Source organism: Aotus nancymaae, unplaced genomic scaffold, assembly GCF_030222135.1.
Source record: "Aotus nancymaae isolate 86718 unplaced genomic scaffold, 86718_ANA_hifiasm-v0.15.2.pri h1tg000008l, whole genome shotgun sequence".
Taxonomy (NCBI): Eukaryota; Metazoa; Chordata; class Mammalia; order Primates; family Aotidae; genus Aotus; species Aotus nancymaae.
In genome coordinates this window covers 54,870,149-54,889,366 of record NW_026988419.1, presented here as the reverse complement: position 1 = coordinate 54,889,366, position 19,218 = coordinate 54,870,149, and the positions used below count along the sequence as shown (strand labels likewise).

The 19,218-nt window shown below is 40.8% G+C and overlaps 1 protein-coding gene and 1 non-coding gene across 3 annotated transcripts in view; one reads left to right on the top strand and one right to left on the bottom strand.

Annotated features, from left to right (window-relative positions):
• Nucleotides 1-332: 332 nt before the first annotated feature.
• On the bottom strand, nucleotides 333-438 carry LOC135273713 (U6 spliceosomal RNA). Its single transcript, XR_010341527.1, has one exon. It is a non-coding gene; the product is annotated as a U6 spliceosomal RNA (small nuclear RNA).
• Nucleotides 439-17,676: 17,238 nt separating this feature from the next.
• CHN1 (chimerin 1) overlaps nucleotides 17,677-19,218 on the top strand; it is a 191,620-nt gene continuing 190,078 nt past the window's right edge. For both annotated transcript variants that reach the window (XM_012439192.3, XM_012439188.3), the window contains exon 1: nucleotides 17,677-17,757. In XM_012439192.3, the coding sequence (XP_012294615.1) occupies nucleotides 17,739-17,757 (19 nt within the window). In that variant the 5' untranslated portion in view covers nucleotides 17,677-17,738. The remainder of the gene's footprint in view (nucleotides 17,758-19,218) is intronic.

Sequence of the window (19,218 nt, the reverse complement as noted above, 5' to 3'; positions counted from 1 at the left end):
CTGTTCTCATAAAAATTAAAAACATCTTTATCTAAAAAAAATAAACATCATTAAACTGAAAGAACAACTGGGGACAGAGAACTACACATATGAAAAAGAGCTACATTTTAAATATCATTGAAAATTCATACAGAAAGGTAAATATTCTAATAGAAAAATCATCCAAGGTCTTAAATAGGCCATTCCCAATAGAAGAAACACAAACAACCAATTTATATATATAAAATGTTTGGAGGCAAAATTCACAATAAAGAAATACCATTTTTAGCCATCAGATAGGTGAAGTCTTCTATCTGATCTCCTACTTCTAATTTTTTTAAAAAATACATTTTAAAAATATTATATTCTTTAAGAATTTGCATGTCATTCTTGCATAGGATCATGCTAATATTCTCTTTATAGTTCCAACTTTAGTGTACACACTGCCAGAGCCAGTACATTCTACTTCCAATTTTACTTTCACTATACAGTCATGTGCTGCATAACAATGACAATCAATGACAGGCCACGTACACTGCAGTGGTTATAGATTATAGATTATAATACTGTATTTTTACTGTACCTTTTCTGTGTTTAAATACACAAATACCATTGTGTTACAATTGTCTACAGTATTCAAAAGCATGCTGTACAGGTTTGTAGCCTAGAAGCAATAGGCCATACCGTATAACCTAGTTGTGTAGTAGGTCACGCCATCTAAGTTTGTCTAAGTTCACTCTATAGTGGTGACACAATGACAAAATCACCTAATGATGCATTTCTCAGCATAGTACCTCATCGTTAAGTGATGCATGGCTATAGTCTTATCTTTTCTTTTTTCTTTTTTTAAGAGAGAGTCTCGTTCTGTTGCCCAGGCTGGAGTGCAGTGGCGTGATCTTGGCTCACTGCAACCTGCGCTTCTCGGGTTCAAGTGATTCTCATGCTTCAGCCTCCAGAGTACCTGGGACTACAGGCATGCACCACCATGCCTGACTAATTTTTGTATTTTTAGTAGAGACAGGATTTCACTATGTTGGCCAGGCTGGTCTTGAACTCCTGACCTCAAGTGATCTGCCCACCTCAGCCTCCCAAAATGCTGGGATTACAGGTGTGAACCACTGCACCTGGCCTGTAGTCTTTTCTTAATGCCAGGGTACTCCCTTTAAATCATAAATGGGAACAAGTTACTCCTCTACTCAAGTCCCTCCAGTGGCTCTCCATCTCACCAAGAGAAAGCCGCCATCCTCAGGACTATGTGGCAGCCCTCATTACTTCACTAACCTCATCTCCTCCCACGCTCCCACTTGCTCCCTTTGCTCCTGCCTCTTCATCCTGCCTCACTGCTGTTGCTTGAATGTAACAGGTGTACTCCAACCTCCAAAACTTGGTCCTAACTGCTTCCTCTGCCCTGAATGCTCTTCCCCCCAACCCTGTTCTGCCCCCACCAGTATGCCTACACTTTTTTCCTTTACCTTCTTCCAGTCTTGGCTGAAAAGCCATCTTCTCAGAGAGGGCATCCCTGACTCCTGCACTTAACAGAGACATCCTTCACCTCCTGCACTGCCTGTCCCCTCCTGTGTCATGTGTCTACATGACATCTACCACCTTCTAGTGTATGATACCACTTACTTATCTTTATTGTCTATCTCTTCACACCTAGAATAAAAGCTCCACTGTGGTAAAGATTTATCCCCAGCTCCCAGTACATAGCCAGGCACATAGTGGGCACTCATTAAACATTTGTTGAATGAAAAAGTTAAAAAATGATAATATTGAGTTGAACAGAACCTAGGAAATGGTTACTTTGGCATACTATTAGTGAGAATGTAAATTGGTGCAAGGTTTCTGAAGGATAATGTGGCAATGGGGATCAAAATCTTAAAAATGTATTGCTCTTGTGTAACATCAGTTACTTTGAGAAATTTATCATAACCAAATAATACGTTAGTTAGAACCCTTTTGCAAATAACAGGAAGCCACTTGTGCTAACTTAAGTACTAATGGTGGATTGATTTATTTTTTATTTTATTTATTTTTTACTTAAGTTTTGCTTTTGCCCAGGCTGGAGTGCAATGGTATGATCTCGGCTCATTGCAACCTTTGCCTCCCGGGTTTAAGTGATTCTCCTGCCTCAGCCTCCTGAGTAGCTGGGATTACAGGCATGTGCCACCATGCACAGCTAATTTTGTATTTTTAGTAGAGATAGGGTTTCTCCATGTTGGTCAGACTGGTCTTAAACTCTCGACCTCAGGTGATCCACCCACCTGGGCCTCCCAGGTGCTGGGATTACAGGTGCGAGCCACTGTGCCTGGCCAGAGTGACTTACTATGATATATTATATGCCATATTACAGAGGAAGAAAGAGAGAATGCATTATGTGGGACATTTAGACAGCTCTGCCACACCCACTGTCTTAAGTTAGTCATCCCAAGAAACTGATAGAGACAGAAAGTTTTCTGGGCAGTGCTCTTTGAATCAATACCTGTAACAGAGTGAGGGAAGCAGGACTGAGCAAAGGCAAAGTTGAACTGAGATGCAATTGCAACCCATGGTACAGTCAATTCCATGGTCAGCTCTGGCATCATTCCCTTTTGAGGCAAGGGACTCAGACCTTTATATCAACATATTAACCAAAAATTGTATGTAAGATAATCCTGAAAAGAGTGTGCAGCCTTGGTCCAAACAGCTCCTTAGTACAAGGCAAATCCTGGGAACTGACTCAGCTTTTAGCCATCAGTAAGTGATTCTCCTGGCATCTGGGGCAATGGATACCTTGGTCCTGATGGGGAGGATCTGGGAAGCATACTGCAGCATCTGCTCTACCAGGGAAACTAAAGAAAGTTTTGTTTCCTCCAGGCCTTAGAATAATTGAAACCAGACACGTAGATGCTGTCAAGGCTCTCTCTTGTCTGATTCTTTCTATGCATCTCTCTCACTCTGGACTGCTTTCCCAGTTTCTTATTCCACATAGTCAAGGATTATTTCCAGCAGCTTCATCCTTAGACAGAGGGTAACTCTGAATAGTCCAGTTTGGGTCACTGTCTATCCATGGGCCTAACCAAAAAACTATAGTAGAGGGTAAGGTTGTTACACAGTAGTAATATGGTGGCACCTGCTGTAACCATTTGTATTCAAAGAAGTAGAGAAAGGGGGCAAACCCATACTTGCATGTGCCACATCTATAGAGTCAAGGAAAAAAACATCACAAATAATATAAATTAAAGTGTTAACAGTAGTTATTTTTGGTAGTAGAATAGATAATAGTTTCTTTTTCCTCTTTTTCATTTTGTATATCTTTCTTTGTCATTGTTATATGTAGAATAATATTTTAGTAATTGCAAATAGTTTTAAAAAAGAAAAAGCAGGTACCTGTTTCTGTCTTCTGCATAAAAGATCCACCTACAGGTTGTAGGAAGAATATTCACATTAAGTATGATTTTCTGGGAACTGGTGTGAAAAAAATCTGGCTTAACTTTGCAAAGCTTATTTCATCAAATTGCAAACAAACTAAACAGGGGCAATTTTTAAAGAAAACATTTAATTGGCTCATGGTTCTATAGGCTGTACAAGCATGCCTCTAGCATCTGCTTCTGGTGAGGGCCTCAGGAAGTTGCAGTCAAGGCAGAAGGTGAAAAGAGAGCAGGTATGTCACATGGTGAGAGTGTGAGCAAGAAAGAGAGGAGGGGGATGTCCCAGACTCTTGTAAACAGCCATATCTCACATGAACTAACTGAGCAAAAACATACTTATCACCAAGCGATGGTGCTAAACCATTCATGAGGAATCCACCTCCATGATCTAGTCACCTCCCACCAGGCCCCACCCCCAACACTGGGAATCACATTTCAACATGAGATTTGCAGGAGAGAAACATCTAAATCATATCATTCTGCCCCTAACTCCCCAAATCTCACATGCTTCTCACTTTTCAATACAATCATGCCTTCCTAGTAGTCCCCCAAAGTCTTAACTTGTCCATTATTGACTCAAAAGCCTCAAGTCCCAAGTCCAGAGTCTTATATGGAGATGAGTTTCTTCCATGTATGAGCCAATAAGATAAAAAACGAGTTACTTACTCCCAAGATACAATGGTGGTACAGGCAATAAGTAAAGATTCCCATTCCAAAAGGGAGAAATTGGCCCCACACAAGTCTGAAACCCAGCAGGGCAAACATTAAATCTTAAAGCTCCAAAACAATCTCTTTTAACTGCATGTCCCTCATCTTGGTGTGAGGGGTGGACTCCCAGGGCCTTGGGCAGCTCCGCCCCTGTGGCTTTGCAGGGTACAGCTCCAGTGTCTGCTCTCATGGGTTGGAGCTGGGTGCCTATGGCTTTTCCACACTGAGGCTGCAAGCTGCTGGTGCCTCTACCATTCTTGGGTCTGGAGGGCAGCTGTCCCTTTACCACAGCTCCACTAGGCATTGCCTTGGTAAGGACTCTGTATGGCAGTTCTAACCCTATATTTCTTTCAGCAATGCCCTGGTAGAGTTTATCTGTGGGTGATCTGTCCTGCAGCAGGGTTCTGCCTCGGCACCTAGGTTTTCCTGTACCTCCTCTGAAATCTAGGCAGAAGTTGCCAAGTCTCCTTCTCACTTGCTTTCTATGGGCCTGCAGTCTTAACACATGGAAGCTACTAAGGCTTATGACTTGTGCTGTCCAGAGTGGCAGCTCAAGCAGTATCTGGTGCCCTTTGAGCCTTAGCTATAGCTGAAGCAGCCAGGATGCAGGAAGAAGTATCATGAGGCTGCACAGGGCAGCAGCACCCCAGGCCTGGTCCCAAAACCATTCATTCCCTCTAGGTCTCTGGGTTTGTGATGAAAGGGGCTATATCAAAGATTTCTGAAATCCCTTCGCATTTAGTCATGCTCGCTTTTAGCCGTACTAATCTCTCTAGCAAGTGGTTGCTATGCAGCCCACTTGGATTCTTTCTCCACGTCAGGACAAGGCTGCAAATTTTCCAAACTTTTATGCTCTGCTTTCCTTTTAAATGTGAATTCCTACTTTAAGTTGTTCCTTTGCTCCCACATCTGATTTAGGGTGTTAGAAGCCAGCATGCCACTTCTTGAATGCTTCGCTGCCCAGACATTTCTTCTGCCAGATACTGTAGGTGATCACTCTTGAGTTTAAACATTCGCAGAGTCCTAGGACATGAACACAATGAAGCCAAGTTCTTTTCTAGGGAATAACAAGGGTGACCTTTACTTCAGTTCCCAATAAGTTTCTCATTGCCATCTGAGACACTGTCAACCTGTCCTTCATCATCTGTATTTCTATCAGCATTTTGGTCACAGCCATTTAGGCAGTCTGCAAGAAATTCCAAACTTTCCCTTATCTTCCTGTTTTTTTCTGAGCCCTCCCAACTCTTCCAGCTTCTTTCTATCTGTTACCCAATTCCAAAGCTGCTTTTACATCATAGGGTATCTTTACAGCAATACCCCACTACTCATTGTCAATTTCCTGTATTGGCCTTTTCTTGCATTGCTATAAAGAAATAACTGGAGCTGGGTAGTTTGTAAAGAAAACAGGTTTAATTGGCTTACAGTTCCGCAAGCTGTAAAAGCATGCCTGCAGCATCTGCTCATGGTGAGGGCCTCAGGAAGTTTGCAATCATGGTGGAAGGCAAAGGGGGAGCAAGCATGTCACATGGTGACAGCAGGAACAAGAGGGAGAAGTGTGAGGTCACAGACTCTTTTAGACAACCAGATTTCATGTAAAATAACTGAGTGAGAACTCACTTATCACTAAGGGGATGGTGCCAAACCATTCATAAGGGAGCTGGCCTCATGATCCATCAGCTTTCACCAGGCCCCACCTCCAACACTGGAGATCACATTTCAACATGAGATTTGGAGGAGACAAAACATTCAAACTGTATCCGTTCTTACAACCTGGGCTCCTTAATCCTCTATTGTGTGACTCTATCATATATGCAATAAGTACAAACTTTAAACAAAATCATCCATTGCATTTGCCAAAATGTAGGCTGAAACAGAGCAGTGTAAACCATTGACCAGAATGTCTCCGATATTCTAGCACGCTCCCTGCTAGGAGGTTCCAGCACAGCAGTGGCCTATTTGAAATCACTCGGTTAGCTTTCATGTTTATATTAACATATTCATCCATTCATTTAACTGATGTTGGTGAGAACCTGTATGCTGGGAAATATAAAGAAAAACAACAGAACCCTATTCTGAATGAGCTAAGGATCCAGTAGATAGAATGGTAGAATATGTGTGTGTGTGTATGTGTATAAAATATATATTTGCATATATACTCAAATAGTTATAATAAAATGTATGAAATATTAAATGCATTAAGATTCATACTTGAAGAGTTCTCTGAGTGTTTAAAAAAGGATGAGTTACTTCTGGGTGGGCTGGCTTCACAGAGCATTTCAATTTAAATGATTGCTTTGAGATTTCAGCTGAAAAATTTCATTATCTATCTTTCTATCTGTCTAATATATATATTTGTTGTTTTGTTGTTGTTTTGTTTTAACCAAGCATCTGGATTAACATATGCCCTATACTAGTGGGATGCACAGGCTTTAAAAAAAAAAGAGGGGGGCTAAAAAACTAGTATTAAACATTTTTGATTAAATAAAACTCTCACAAGTTTCAAGGAGGGAAAAAAGGGTGGAGTTTTAAGTCCCTGCGGGTCTGAGAGAGTGGGAAGGACTGTGGAATGTGGAGGCTGTCAAGGCTGATTCACTTACACTAAGAAATGTCTGAGTCTGAGACTGATTACCATAAGACAAGCAAACACCAGCTCTTCCCTAAGGAGACTGTCCTGTATTAAAAAATACAAGCTGGAGAAATGAATTAGCTGTTCCATTAAGTAATGGGATACAAATGTATGTTGGATGGTAGAAAGCCTAATGTTTCCCATCACAGTTGGAAAGGAGGCTGAGCTTCAATGTTGGGGAAAATCTTAACCTAATGCACTGAGAACAGAAAAGGGGTGGAGAACACAGAGGTGTGGCCATGCTGAGTGAAGATTGGACATGAGAAGCTTTTTCTCATTCTGGATGTTTTCTTCTTTTGCTTAAAACTAGCACTTTACTTCACCCTGTCTCTAGAGGTTATCTTTCTCCAATTTGCATTGTTCCTCAGAAGAAACACAGGAAACACAGGAAGACATTCCCTAAGACAGCTGGCTTCCCCTCACAGTTTAAGAGGTACCAGGCACTTAAAACACTTTTAAAGCCAAAGAATCAGACTTCTTTCTGATCCAAGCTCAGAAAGAAAGAAGTATTAATGAAATCATTATGGGCATAACAGAAACACAACTGGAAACTCTTGGTTCTACCTTAGAGTGGAATTTTAAAATTTCATCAGTAAAATACACTTCTTCCTGTCACTTAACCTATTATCTTGTAATACTTGGGCCAGCAATATCTGGGCATTCCAGTGACACTGATGGCCCAATGACAGGTAGGTTCTCAGGGCCCCTTTCCCTTCTTCTTTCCTTCTCTACTGCTCAGCCAGCTGTCTCACCAACTACCATTATCTAGAAAGATTTAAGGGCAAGTGTTGCAGGTTAACCCTTTCCCAGCATTTTTAAAATTTAGATCTACTCCAATTATATGATGTTTCTTTCAGTTGGTCTGTTCAAATACTGTGTAAAAATTTTCTGTCAGAGCTCTTTGCAAAATACTAAGTTCATAAGAGATATTTTGTAAATACCTGTTCTTTGCTTTATTACTTGGAGTTTATCTTTTTGTATATCTGAACTTCTGGTACTGACATGGTTTAGCTCTGTCCCCACCCAAATCTCACCTTGCATTGTAATAATCTCCACATGCCAAGGGCGGGACCAAGTGGAGATAATTGAATCATGGGGGCAGTTTCCCTCATACTGTTCTTGTGATAGTGAGTGAGTTCTCAGGAGGTCTGATGGTTTTATAAGGGGCTTCTCATTTCTCTTTCCTGCTGCCATGTGAACAAGGACATGTTTGCTTCCCTTTTCACCATGATTGTAAGTTTCCTGAGGCCTCCCCAGCCCTGTGGAACTGAGTCAATTAAACCTCTTTTCTTTATAAATTACCCAGTTTGGGGTATTTCTTCATAGCAGCATGAGAACAGACTAATACAGGTACATTATTATCATCAATGGATGTTTTGTCAAATGAAAATAAAGGTGGAAATTCTAAACTGGATTCAGATTGGAGCATCAATTCTGAACTCAATTTCTTATAATAAAATATTTGTTTATGGTATTAGCCTAACTTTTACAATAAAGGATACTGAATGAGCAAACTATACCAATGTATATGAATATGCAATGATAAAAATGTGTGGCTAGATCCTTTCCTATAGAAAGGTGGTGTGCAATGGAGTTCTGAGTTCAAAGTCCTGGATTCCAGGATCTACCCTATAAGCCTGGTGAGAGATTCTAATAAAAAAAAAAAAAAAGTATGGAAAGCATTCCACACAATTCCTAGCATTCATTTTAAGATGGGGACAAAATGTATTAGAATTTTACCTAGGTCACATTTCTTACTCTTTCACCCTCCCACATCAAATTTCTCAGCGTTTTTAGTCGTGTTGAATCAATATGCTGGGCAGAGAAAGACTAGAACTGGAGGCAGGAAGACCAGGAGGAAGAGTCTTGGTGCCAGTTCCTGGACCAGGTGCCAGTTCCTGGACCCCCTTTACACAGGAGAATTTAGGTAATACTTGAAGGTTAAGGAAAGTAAACAGAAATGAGGGGAAGCCATCTACATAATAAGAAATAGGGGCTGGAGAGGGGGGTTAGAAAAGTCATATAGGCTGAGGTATGGGAGATAATTTGTGGGGTTTGAGAGTGCTCTGCTCCAGAACACTCTGGAGTGTTCTGTGGGGTATGGCAGAAAAGGAGAAAGGGAATTTTAAGAATAGTTTATATAGTATACCCTGTAACATTCCTTGTTAAATGCAAGTAAGGGCTACAATTCCTTTTAAATTACTTTTGCCAAATGGACTCTTGCTTAGAATGCAACACTATGCAGAGACTAGGCCATTTGGGGTCCTGGAATCTATCTTATTATAAACTCTATAGTTAGTAGCCAATTATGAACATAATTAATAATTACCTATCCCTGTATAGCAATTTATGTAAGTATGCTCCTATAAAGCTTACTAGTTCATCACATACAGGCAGATGTGGAATCCCATTTGAGGCTCAACTGGAAATCCCAAAACATATACGAAATATTTTTCTTGATGTTGAATAAATTATATTTTAAGAGGTTTAACTTATTTTGAAATTGAAAAATATGACGTTGATTTAATGAAAAAATTCAACCGTTTGGATGGCATTGCATAGCAGAAAACACACTTTATAAAATAATTGATTATAATTTTTATTTCCAAAAGGTTGTTGGTGAGGTTGCTATGACTGTAAATAGTTTGGGAAGCAAATACTTATGAGGTAAAAGGAGAAGTACACTGCTCTGGCATTTCAAAAGAGATTCTTTCTTAAAAAGAGGACCTAACACTGGGTGTGGTGTCTCACACCTGTAGTCCCAGCTACTCGGGAGACTGAAGCGGGAAGATCACTTGAGCCCAGGAGTTTGAGACTGCAGTGAGCTCTGATTGTGCCACTGCACTCCAGCCTGGGTGACAGAGTGAGACTCTGTCTCTGAAAAAATAAGTAAAGAAAAGATAAATGAAAATACCTAAGGCTTTATAAAAAACTGGCTTTTACTGAATACTGAGGAAGATCACCCACATGGAGCAAGGAAGAAAAATATTTGTTGACTGTCTACTCTGTGCTTTTACTTCTCAGACTGACTATAAAAGCAGACATGTGCTAGTTGCCTGTCTAGCCCCTTTTCCCTTTCCCCAGTTGTTGCCTGGTATTTCTACAGGAAATTCACCTCAGCCATGAGGTTTGTGAAGATGATTCCCCTCAGGTTCAGGGTAACTTGTGATTGGCTTGCACTTACCTCTTCCCCCTCACCACAGTGATGAGTCGTAGATGGGGCACAGAACCCAATTCAGGCCAATGAGAGAGAGAGACAAAGAGATGAGAGAGAGAGAGAACGAGAGAGAGAGAGAGAGAGATTCCAAGATGTATGCATAACTCTCTTCCCTTGGATGGAGAGATGGGACTATGTGATGTCTAGAAGCTCTGAAGCCATCCTGCTATCAAAAGGGGTGAGCCTGGAGATGCCGTGAGTTGGAGTGCCCTGTGGTATATGGTACAGTGACTAAAGAAATAAAGAAATTAAGTCCTTGGGGACATTCTTTACACAGCTGGATCAGCCTTTCCTGAAACTCACCCTGACTCTGGTCTTTCTCATTAGAGAGCAAATAAATTCTCTTTGTTCATTTAACTAAAGCCAATTTGAGTTAAATTTTCCATCAGTTGCAACCAAAATGTTGCAAACTGATACAGAAGATACCCCCATTTTACAGAAGAATAAACTGAAATCCAGAAAGGTTTAAACATGCTCCAAATTACATAGGTAGTGAGAGGTGAAGCCAAGATTCAGATTTAAGTCTTTCTGAACAGTGTTTTTTCGAGATGACTGTGGCATTCTAGAAGTTCCAGAGAGGTAGTAAATGAAATGGTGAGCTTAATCTCAAGGGTACATTGTGCCTTAAGTTATTAGCTTACAACAATGGCAAGTGTGTGTGTGTGTGTGTATTTGACAGTTTTCCTGTAACTCAAAAACTTGTTACTGAAAAATAGGGCACTACAAATAATCTGAGGCCAGAGTTTTACATAATGAATCCAAATTTCTAGTTGCCTTAAGTACTTGCAGAAAGCAGGCAGGCTTCAGACAACATTATAAGCATCAACTCAACAGGTTGGCCTTCTACATCTGTCCTCTAACTTGCCTGTGTAGTATCTTCTCCCACTTGTTCCTCTCGCGAGTCCTTTGGTACAAACTGTCCTGCCTGCAAATCTTCTCTTGTGATTTTTCCTCGTGTTCTGACTTTCACTGGAAAGTCTCAGAGTTTCCTCATGCTTTCCCCTCTTTCCTAAACTCCGTATCTCTTTTTCTCTTTTCTGCTGGCCTAATTCTTGTTCAGACCTCAAAGCACAGCTTCATCTATCATGAACTTTTTACCTATTTCATCGGCTAGAAATAATCTTTGTTTTCTGAACTCCCACAAAATTTAATCTATACTCCTCTTGTGGCCTTTGTCATTGTCCCATTTTCCCCAGACACTACTTTTTTTTTTTTTTTTTTTAAAGCTCTGGATACATGTTTGATTCATCTTTTGCTTCTCTGCCAGAAGCTAGCATGATGCCTGGAATATCATAGATACTCAGCAAATACTTGTTGAATGGATGAAGGATGGATGGATGATTTTAAATATGTGCATTGTCTCAGATATCTGACACAGGTCCTATTTTACAACAGAATACAAAAGAGCTTTATGAAAACTCCATCACAGCAGTAGACGAGTTTCTAGCCCAGATTGTGATTTTAATCACGGAATTTCATTTGTCTGTTTTTCAGTTCTGTTTTTAAATTAGAGATTGTGTAAGTCTCATCCAAAGTTCATGGCTATTTTCCTGATTTCTAACTCACAATGTAATCAACTTGAATAAGTCATCCTTACTCTGGACACCCACGTTAACCAGAAAAACCATGGCCATGTTAGGGAAATTTGATTTGTAGCCAAATCCACTTATACCCTCTTGAAAACTAAATCTGGCAGAAATCCAACTGTTCCAGTCAAATAGACATTTAGCCACACTGTGCATTAGATATGCCTGGTGACCTCAGAAAAATACACTTGAATAGAAATGCTGGCTTAAAGTACTATAATATGATTGTAGTTCAGAACAAAAACTTTTACTTAAGAGCAGCCATCATCATTGTTCTTTTATTTAATGTGTATTTGAAAATGTATTTGACTTTAAGCCTACAAAAAAATTTGAAGAGACTGGCTATACTATTTACCAGGAAATAAGTATTCTTTTAAAACATGTATTCAAAACATATCAAAAACGGACCTTTTCTTTACCCACTCCCTTCCTTTTTTGTGCCACTCCAAACCATTGGCCATTTTGACATTAAATCAAAATAAGGTATCACAAAATTTAAAAAACTAGAGCACGTGTCTTTTAGAATATTCTAACCTAGGGTTACAGTATTATGTGTGGTTCTATTGCCTATTGAACTAAGAGTTCCTCTCGGTGCTGAGTGATGAACAAGAACTCCATTCTTCTGGGTCAAGGATAGAAAACCTTATTTTCATTCTGATTTTCAATTCCAATTTCCCCTCCCTTCACACGTACACACACACACACAAACACACACAACTTCTACAAAAACATTTTATTTTTACTTTGGAAGCCATATAATAAGGACTGAGCAGGGTTTCCTCAGTAATAATCCAGTTTCTAAGCTGTATCTAGCCCGATGATAGCCACCTCTCATTTTAGCATATTTTTGGTGAGAGTATCTTGTGCTAATACAGCAAGCGCTCCAGGGGAACCAAGAAAGTTTTTAATTCTTAAGGTTTCTCATGTATTTCTCAAACTGAGTTTTACTTCATTTCTAAGGCCCAATATTACTATTATAATTTAGGCATCCTCTGGTGGTGAATAGAACACAAATAATTCTCCAAAATATTGAGTTATTTAAGCTTAAAGGGCAATTTTACAGTTTATGACATAATTTTTTTTAATAAATAGTGTTATAGTCTAAATCTTTATATTTGAGGCAAGTACTGCCTTAGTCACTTGTGTGCATATGGCTTTGTCCTGGGAGAGTGCTATTTGTAAATCATGAAATGCCACACAAATATCAGGGAAGGTATTAATTCAGAAAGTCTGAGATTAAAAAAAAAAAGAAGGGGGTAAAAAATCATCAGAATTAAGTGTTTAAGGAAAATGTTATTAAAAACAAACCAGATAGGCTGGGCACAGTGGCTCATGCCTGTAATCCCAGCACTTTGGGAGGCTGAGGCAGTTGAATCACTTGAGGTCAGGAGTTCAAGACCAGCCTGGTCAACATGGTGAAGCTGGTCTCTACTAAAAATACAAAAAATTAACCAGGTATGGTGGCTCATGCATGTAACCTCAGCTACTCCAGAGGCTGAGGCAAGAGAATCACTTGAACCTGGGAGGCAGAGGCTGCAGTGAGCCCTGAGATTGCATCACTGCACTCCATCCTGGGTGACAGAGCGAGACTTCGTCTAAAAAAACCAAAACAGACCAAATAGCCTGATACAGTGGCTCACGCCTGCAATCTAAGCACTTTGGGAGGCTGAGAGGGGTGGACTGCTTGAGTTCAGGCGTTCGAGACCAGCCTGTGCAACATGGCAAAACCCCGTCTCTACTAAAAATATAAAAATTAGCTGGGTGTGGTGGCATGTACCTGTGGTTCCAGCTACTCCAGAGGCTGGGTAGGAGGATGACTGGAGCCCTCAAAGTCAAGGCTATAGGGAGCCGAGATCGCATCACTGCACTCCAACCTGGGTGACAGAGTGAGACCCTGTCTCAAAACAAAACCAAAACCAAAAACAAATCCACTTTAAACAAATTCACACAATGGAAACAAATACTTTAACCAGTAACATAAATATGGGATAGAACGAATGTCACATATTGTGAATATTTAAATAAACAATTTTAACTTTCTTAATCTTAACCTTAGCAGAAATATACGGTGTAATTTTTCTCTTCACTAGCAAACTTCTGCACTATTTTAGGAACTGTGCTAATAGCACTGGTATTCGTAGTGTTTAAAGCTGTGTTGACATGATAAAGTGCTATAATTTTAACTTGTTATTGTGAGGCAAAAAGCGCCTCATTAATTTCTGCTTTATTCAAAACTGAGGAACAAATCAATGTTTACCAATGGGAATGAAGCTAAATGGGTAACAAAAAGAAAACTCAAAACACTTGTGATAAGTCATTAGTTTAAAATGTAGAAAAACCATTTTAAAGGGTTGTCTAGGTTCTGTTTAGTCAACAAAACTTAAATAAAAATGAGAAATTATTTTAGTAAATTTGAAATGGGTTGTTCAGTGCACACTTTTAATTTTAATCCTGTTAAACAAGAAAAAGGTTGCTTTCTATATGATTAATACAACATTATTAGTACAACATACTGCAGAAGAAATAGCAGTACCAGTGGTTTAATAAAATATGACTTCTTTATTACATTAGGTATTTATGAACTTTTGATATAAGAGCACTTTAAATATATTGAAGATTCAAATAAAAATGTCCTCTGTTTTATCCATAAACTAGTTAATTTAAAGATTTTGAAATATCACAGAATGACAGATAAACCTAAAAGGGACATTAGAGATAACTTAGTACCATCCTTTCATTTTACAAAGGAGGAAGATAAGAGCTAGAAAGAGTAAAACATTTGTCTAAAAATCTGACAGCTAGTTAGTAACGAGTAAACAAATCTGGCTCTTCTACGCACTTGGTGCTGAGCACAAAATTAAACCTTTGAGTGAAAATATAAATATTTTGAGAAGTCAATTCATTCTTTGGCCTTTTATAAACAATCTAAGTCACCACCCGTAATAATCACCTCCAAGTAGTTAACGCCCTTCCTTGCATTGAATCTGTAGCTGAAAGGCTGTGGCTTTATTTTCAGCTAAGTGAGAAAAGAAGCACATGCAATACAATAGGAATAGCTCATTGAAAAAGTACGCTATTATAAAAGCCAATACTATTTTCAAGACAGGCACTTTGATCAAGTATAGAGAGCATTTTGTTACAGCATCAAACCATTTGGAAGTTAGTTGAAAGGAATGGCTTGTGGAAAACCAGATGCTTTAAAGGGAAACATAGCAACATTAACACTGTTTTGTTCCAAATTGTACCTTAAAAACAGATCTGTGTGTGTGTGGGTGTGGGAGTAGAAAGCGGAGAGGAAAAGGATCTTCACTTGAATTTAAACAGGGTATGTCTCTAGAATTCAGCTGTATTTGGCCAAATTAGTGTGTGGAAAGCTAGTCCAGTAACCAAAGACTGGCTGTTAAATGGGAGGGTAAATCCGAGCAGAGCATACAGAAACTCATTTCCCTCTGACTCACTCCCAGGACAACCCCTCAAGGGATGGAGAGAGCTACTAGCAAGCTGAGCTGCAGCACCAAAACCTTGATGCTCTAACAGAGCTTAACAAAGAGGAGAGAAAGGCATTGTTTCTCTTTAAGGATGATTGGACACAGAGTTCTGAGTAGGGTATGTTAATAAACTCTATGGGACAAAATGCAACTTCCCAAACTCTATGCAAATTGGCTGAGGACAAAATACTCTCCTTGTTATTTTGCTTCTAATACTAAACAGATTTTTCTTTTGAAATTCAAACCATGCAACCTCTAAATTGGTGGGGGATGGGGGGATGGGAGGTGGTCGGTGAGAACACCAGAAACCTATTTTCCCACTGGTTCTGCTACTAAACAGGTGAACACACTTGGGGAAGTCTTTTAACCACTGGGAACTCGATTTTCTTAAAAATCGATTTTTCAAAAATCAAGGGAGTTTTGGTGTTTTCCTATTCATAATTCAATGGTTCCATTCTGAAATATATATATATATTTCTTTTAAATTACAAAGGCAAAAACTTTCTGATTACAAAAAACACTTCCAGGGGCTAACCTAAGGTACCTGAATAGCCCATAATTCTCTTGAAATTATGTGAAAATTTTCTGGTGAATGTGTGTATGTACGTAAGCACTTTTCTAGGAGGAAGGACAGTATTTTCATTAGAGCCTCAAAAGGAAATTAGGTCCAAAAATGTTGAAGACCACTGGATGAAACAGTAAATGGAGTCTTTAGTTTTTCATTTATTTGGCTGCAGAGCAGATTAGCAGCAATCTTTATATGGTTATAAAATCTGTCCCACAAAGCTTTCGTGAGTTTCTCATTTATCTTCATGAGCTGTGTGTTTGTAATCTTTCATTAGCAGAAAGGTTGTTCAAAATCAAGTCCATTTTCATGCAAAATTAAAAATTCTGGGGACTTTAAGGATTTAGTTTGATTAGTGGCTAAAGAGAGCCATTTTACATCACAAAATTGCAAGCATATAGCATCTTAACCACTTGCCCATTCACGTTGAATCATTTTAATATTTCTTTCTTCTTGAGTTAACTGACTTGAAACAAAAGGCTTGGCTCCTCCTTCCAACCTGCTTTTCTTCTAATGCTTAAGTCCGCTGTGAAATAATGATGGTGAATTAACTGTGGTTCCATTGGAAGTACTGTAGTAATCCCCCACTTTATCGCGATTCAATGTCTAAGATACATTAAATACGATATATTTCTGTAATATTCTTAAAGAATTATTTGAAAATCGGAGAGAAGAGGGAAATGACACTAGGGAAGCTGAAGAACTAAAAGAGGAGAAAGATGCCTGTAGGAAGAAAGGAGAACCAAAGAGAAGATCTACATGATCAGATACCAAAATAGTATCAAATCCCTAAGCAGAGAAACAAGAAAAAAGAAGGAATTTCTTAAACAGGGCACACATATAGCAACTAGAGAAGAATGACTTTTTGAATACATTAAACGACAAGGACGAAAAACATCATAACCCAGCTTTTCAAGAACATCTTTTGGCTGACAATCTCAAGGTGGTGTATGGCTCCTCATGGCAAAGACAGAGGTGAGGAGAGAACATCCCAGAAAGCAAGATGTTGCCAGTGATTGTCAGATAAATACAAGAAGCTCAGGGGAACAATCTTTTGTGGCAAATAAGTGCCAGTCAGTAACATACGCTGATTTTTTTTTCCTTGAGACGATATCAAAGAGGTATAATGTAAAGGGAAGAAAATCAGGTGTAAGCATCGGCCTTTTAACAAATTATCTTAGGTAATCTCAGATGGTTTTAAACGACTCCTGTTTCCTAATGTGTTGACAATTTCATCAGAACTACTCCTAGCCGCTCCTAAGTCCAAACGGAGAGGAAAGCAGCATTCAGTGCCTGTTCCTTCCTGAGCCTTGCAGTTCCAGGTCACCGGCTCCAGCCTCAGTGAGTCCGGAGGGCGCCAGAAGGAGAAATATGTCCTCAAGCGCACCAGGTCCCCAGATGACCCTGCCCGGGAGCTGCATTCACGCAGCATCCTCCCGTGACTCTTCCTCTTTCGAGTAACAGCCAGTTTTCTCCTCTCTGCGCCTCCTCAAATTCCATTCAAGAAAAAGCCTGGGCTTTCAGCTACGGCCCCGCTCCATCTCCGCTCTGGGCGGCCGCCTCCAGTGGGGCGCGGGCGTCTCCTGGCCGCCGGGGGAATAAGGGCGCACCCCCGTGCCCCCGCGCGCGCCCGTTGCCATGGGAACGCAATTCGGCCAGGGAGCCCGAGAGAGAGGCGGGAGGCGGCGGCGCGGCAGAGCTCGTGGGAGACGCTATCGCAAGATGGCGTCTGCGAGGCCGCGGGATGCGGAGTGAGCGCGCCCCGCCGGGGACTGTGTGAGGCTGCTGCTCTCCCTGTCGCCGCCGCTATTGCGGCGCCGCCTCTCCGCCTGCCACTGCGCTGCGGCCAAGCCTCCCGCCTCGCAGGTACCTCCTCCTGCGCGCACGCTCCGCGCCGGACGGCAGCGACAAGTGCCGGCCCGCGGACAGCTAGCGGGGCTCCCCGGGATGGTGCACCCGACGATAACGCGTGAATAACTTTTTTCTTGCAGCGGCCCCCCGCGTCCCGGCCTGCAGCCTCCCGGAGCGCCGGCGCCCCCGGCACGCCCCGTCGGGCACCCCACTCCCTCCGAGGTGTGAGCGCGGTGGGCCGATGAGGTGATCCTCAGCCCGCCTGGGAGGAGCGCGTGGAGTCGCGGGCGGCGGCGAGCGCCTTTACAATGGCCCTGACCCTGTTTGGTAAGTGCAGTCGTTTCCCCGTGCCGCCGCAGGTGGGCCGCGTCCTGGGGCTCGGGGGCGGGGGCCTGGAGGGCCCGGGCGCCGGGGGAGGGGGCGCGGCGCGTGGGGTCGGGGCGGGCCGGGGCCGCAGAGTTGGGGTGCCTGGGGCGCCGGCTCGCTCCCTCGCGCCTCTCCCATTGTTTCCTCTCCAGGCAGGGCCGATGGGCGTGTGCTCCCCTGGCCAATTCTAGGCTGGGAGGCTCAGAGGTCCTGGTCGTTTTGCAAACGCTAAACGATTCTCTAAGGTGCTAACTTGGGAGTGAAGTTAACTGGTTGTTTTCAAACCTGCCTTTCCCAAGTCAGTAAATAAAGATCCTTGGAAAGTTTATTTATTTTGAACGAGGTATCTGTGCTTCGCCAGCCTCCTTGGAATTGACAAATGCATGCGTTGCTTCCTGTTGGATTATTGGGGGATTTTTTTCTTTTGGACTCAGTATGTATATTACATTGGAAATAATGATTTGTGAACTGATTATTGGTTAAAAATTTTAACTGAAATTGGTTAAAATGTTTGCGCTAACGAATGAGAGCAGACAGAAGAAAGTTGGTTATATATAGCTGTAATCTCAGGAGAATATCTGAGTATTAGGAAAGAAATGTTACTTTTGTGATGTAATTACTGCAACACTGTTGTTAGTGGGTAAGCCTTCAAGATGTTTGTCAGTCTGCAGTGACAATGGGTTGAGAAAAAAGACTGAAAAGATACATTATTTCCTTTACAAAACTGGACTATGGTACACATACGTACCTGACTTTAAGAAAAGTCAGTATATGAACATTTAGACGTTCAAACTATTCACTTTTTTGAAGTAGCAAAGTACAGTGATATGTAATTGATAGCTACAAGAACAATCTCAATAAGTTATTCACAATATCAAGTTTCCAGTTCAGTTTTAATTATGTCATTTGATCAAGCACGTTAGAGGTGTTACATACCTCAAATGCTTTTTGATGTAAATACCTCCCAGTGAATTAAGCTGCTAGAATTAAAGTGTTACTTTTATTTAACCATCTTATTCATAAATTAAACGTAGTCCTAGAGAGGTTATTTCCCAAGGTCACATGGCTCTTTTGTGGCAAAACTGAGCCTAGAATCCACTTCACCAGCCTTCAGTCTGGGACTGTGTTTACTGTGTCCAAGTACATTATTAGAAGTGACATTGCTTACTTGGTGATGATCCTCCATAGGTAATTTTAAAAAGTTTCCTATTTTTCTGAAAAATAATAAAATGCTCGTTGTTTCCCAGTACCTTGTATCTAATCTGCATTATTTAATAGCAGCATTTTCCTTAAATGTGGACCTTTTTGGTACAAAAATTTTCTTTCCTAAATAGATATTTGGCATTTTCAAGGTTTGTTTTCAGAAGTAAGGTTTACAAGTCAACATTTCAAATACTCACATTCCTGATGAATAAAAAAAGA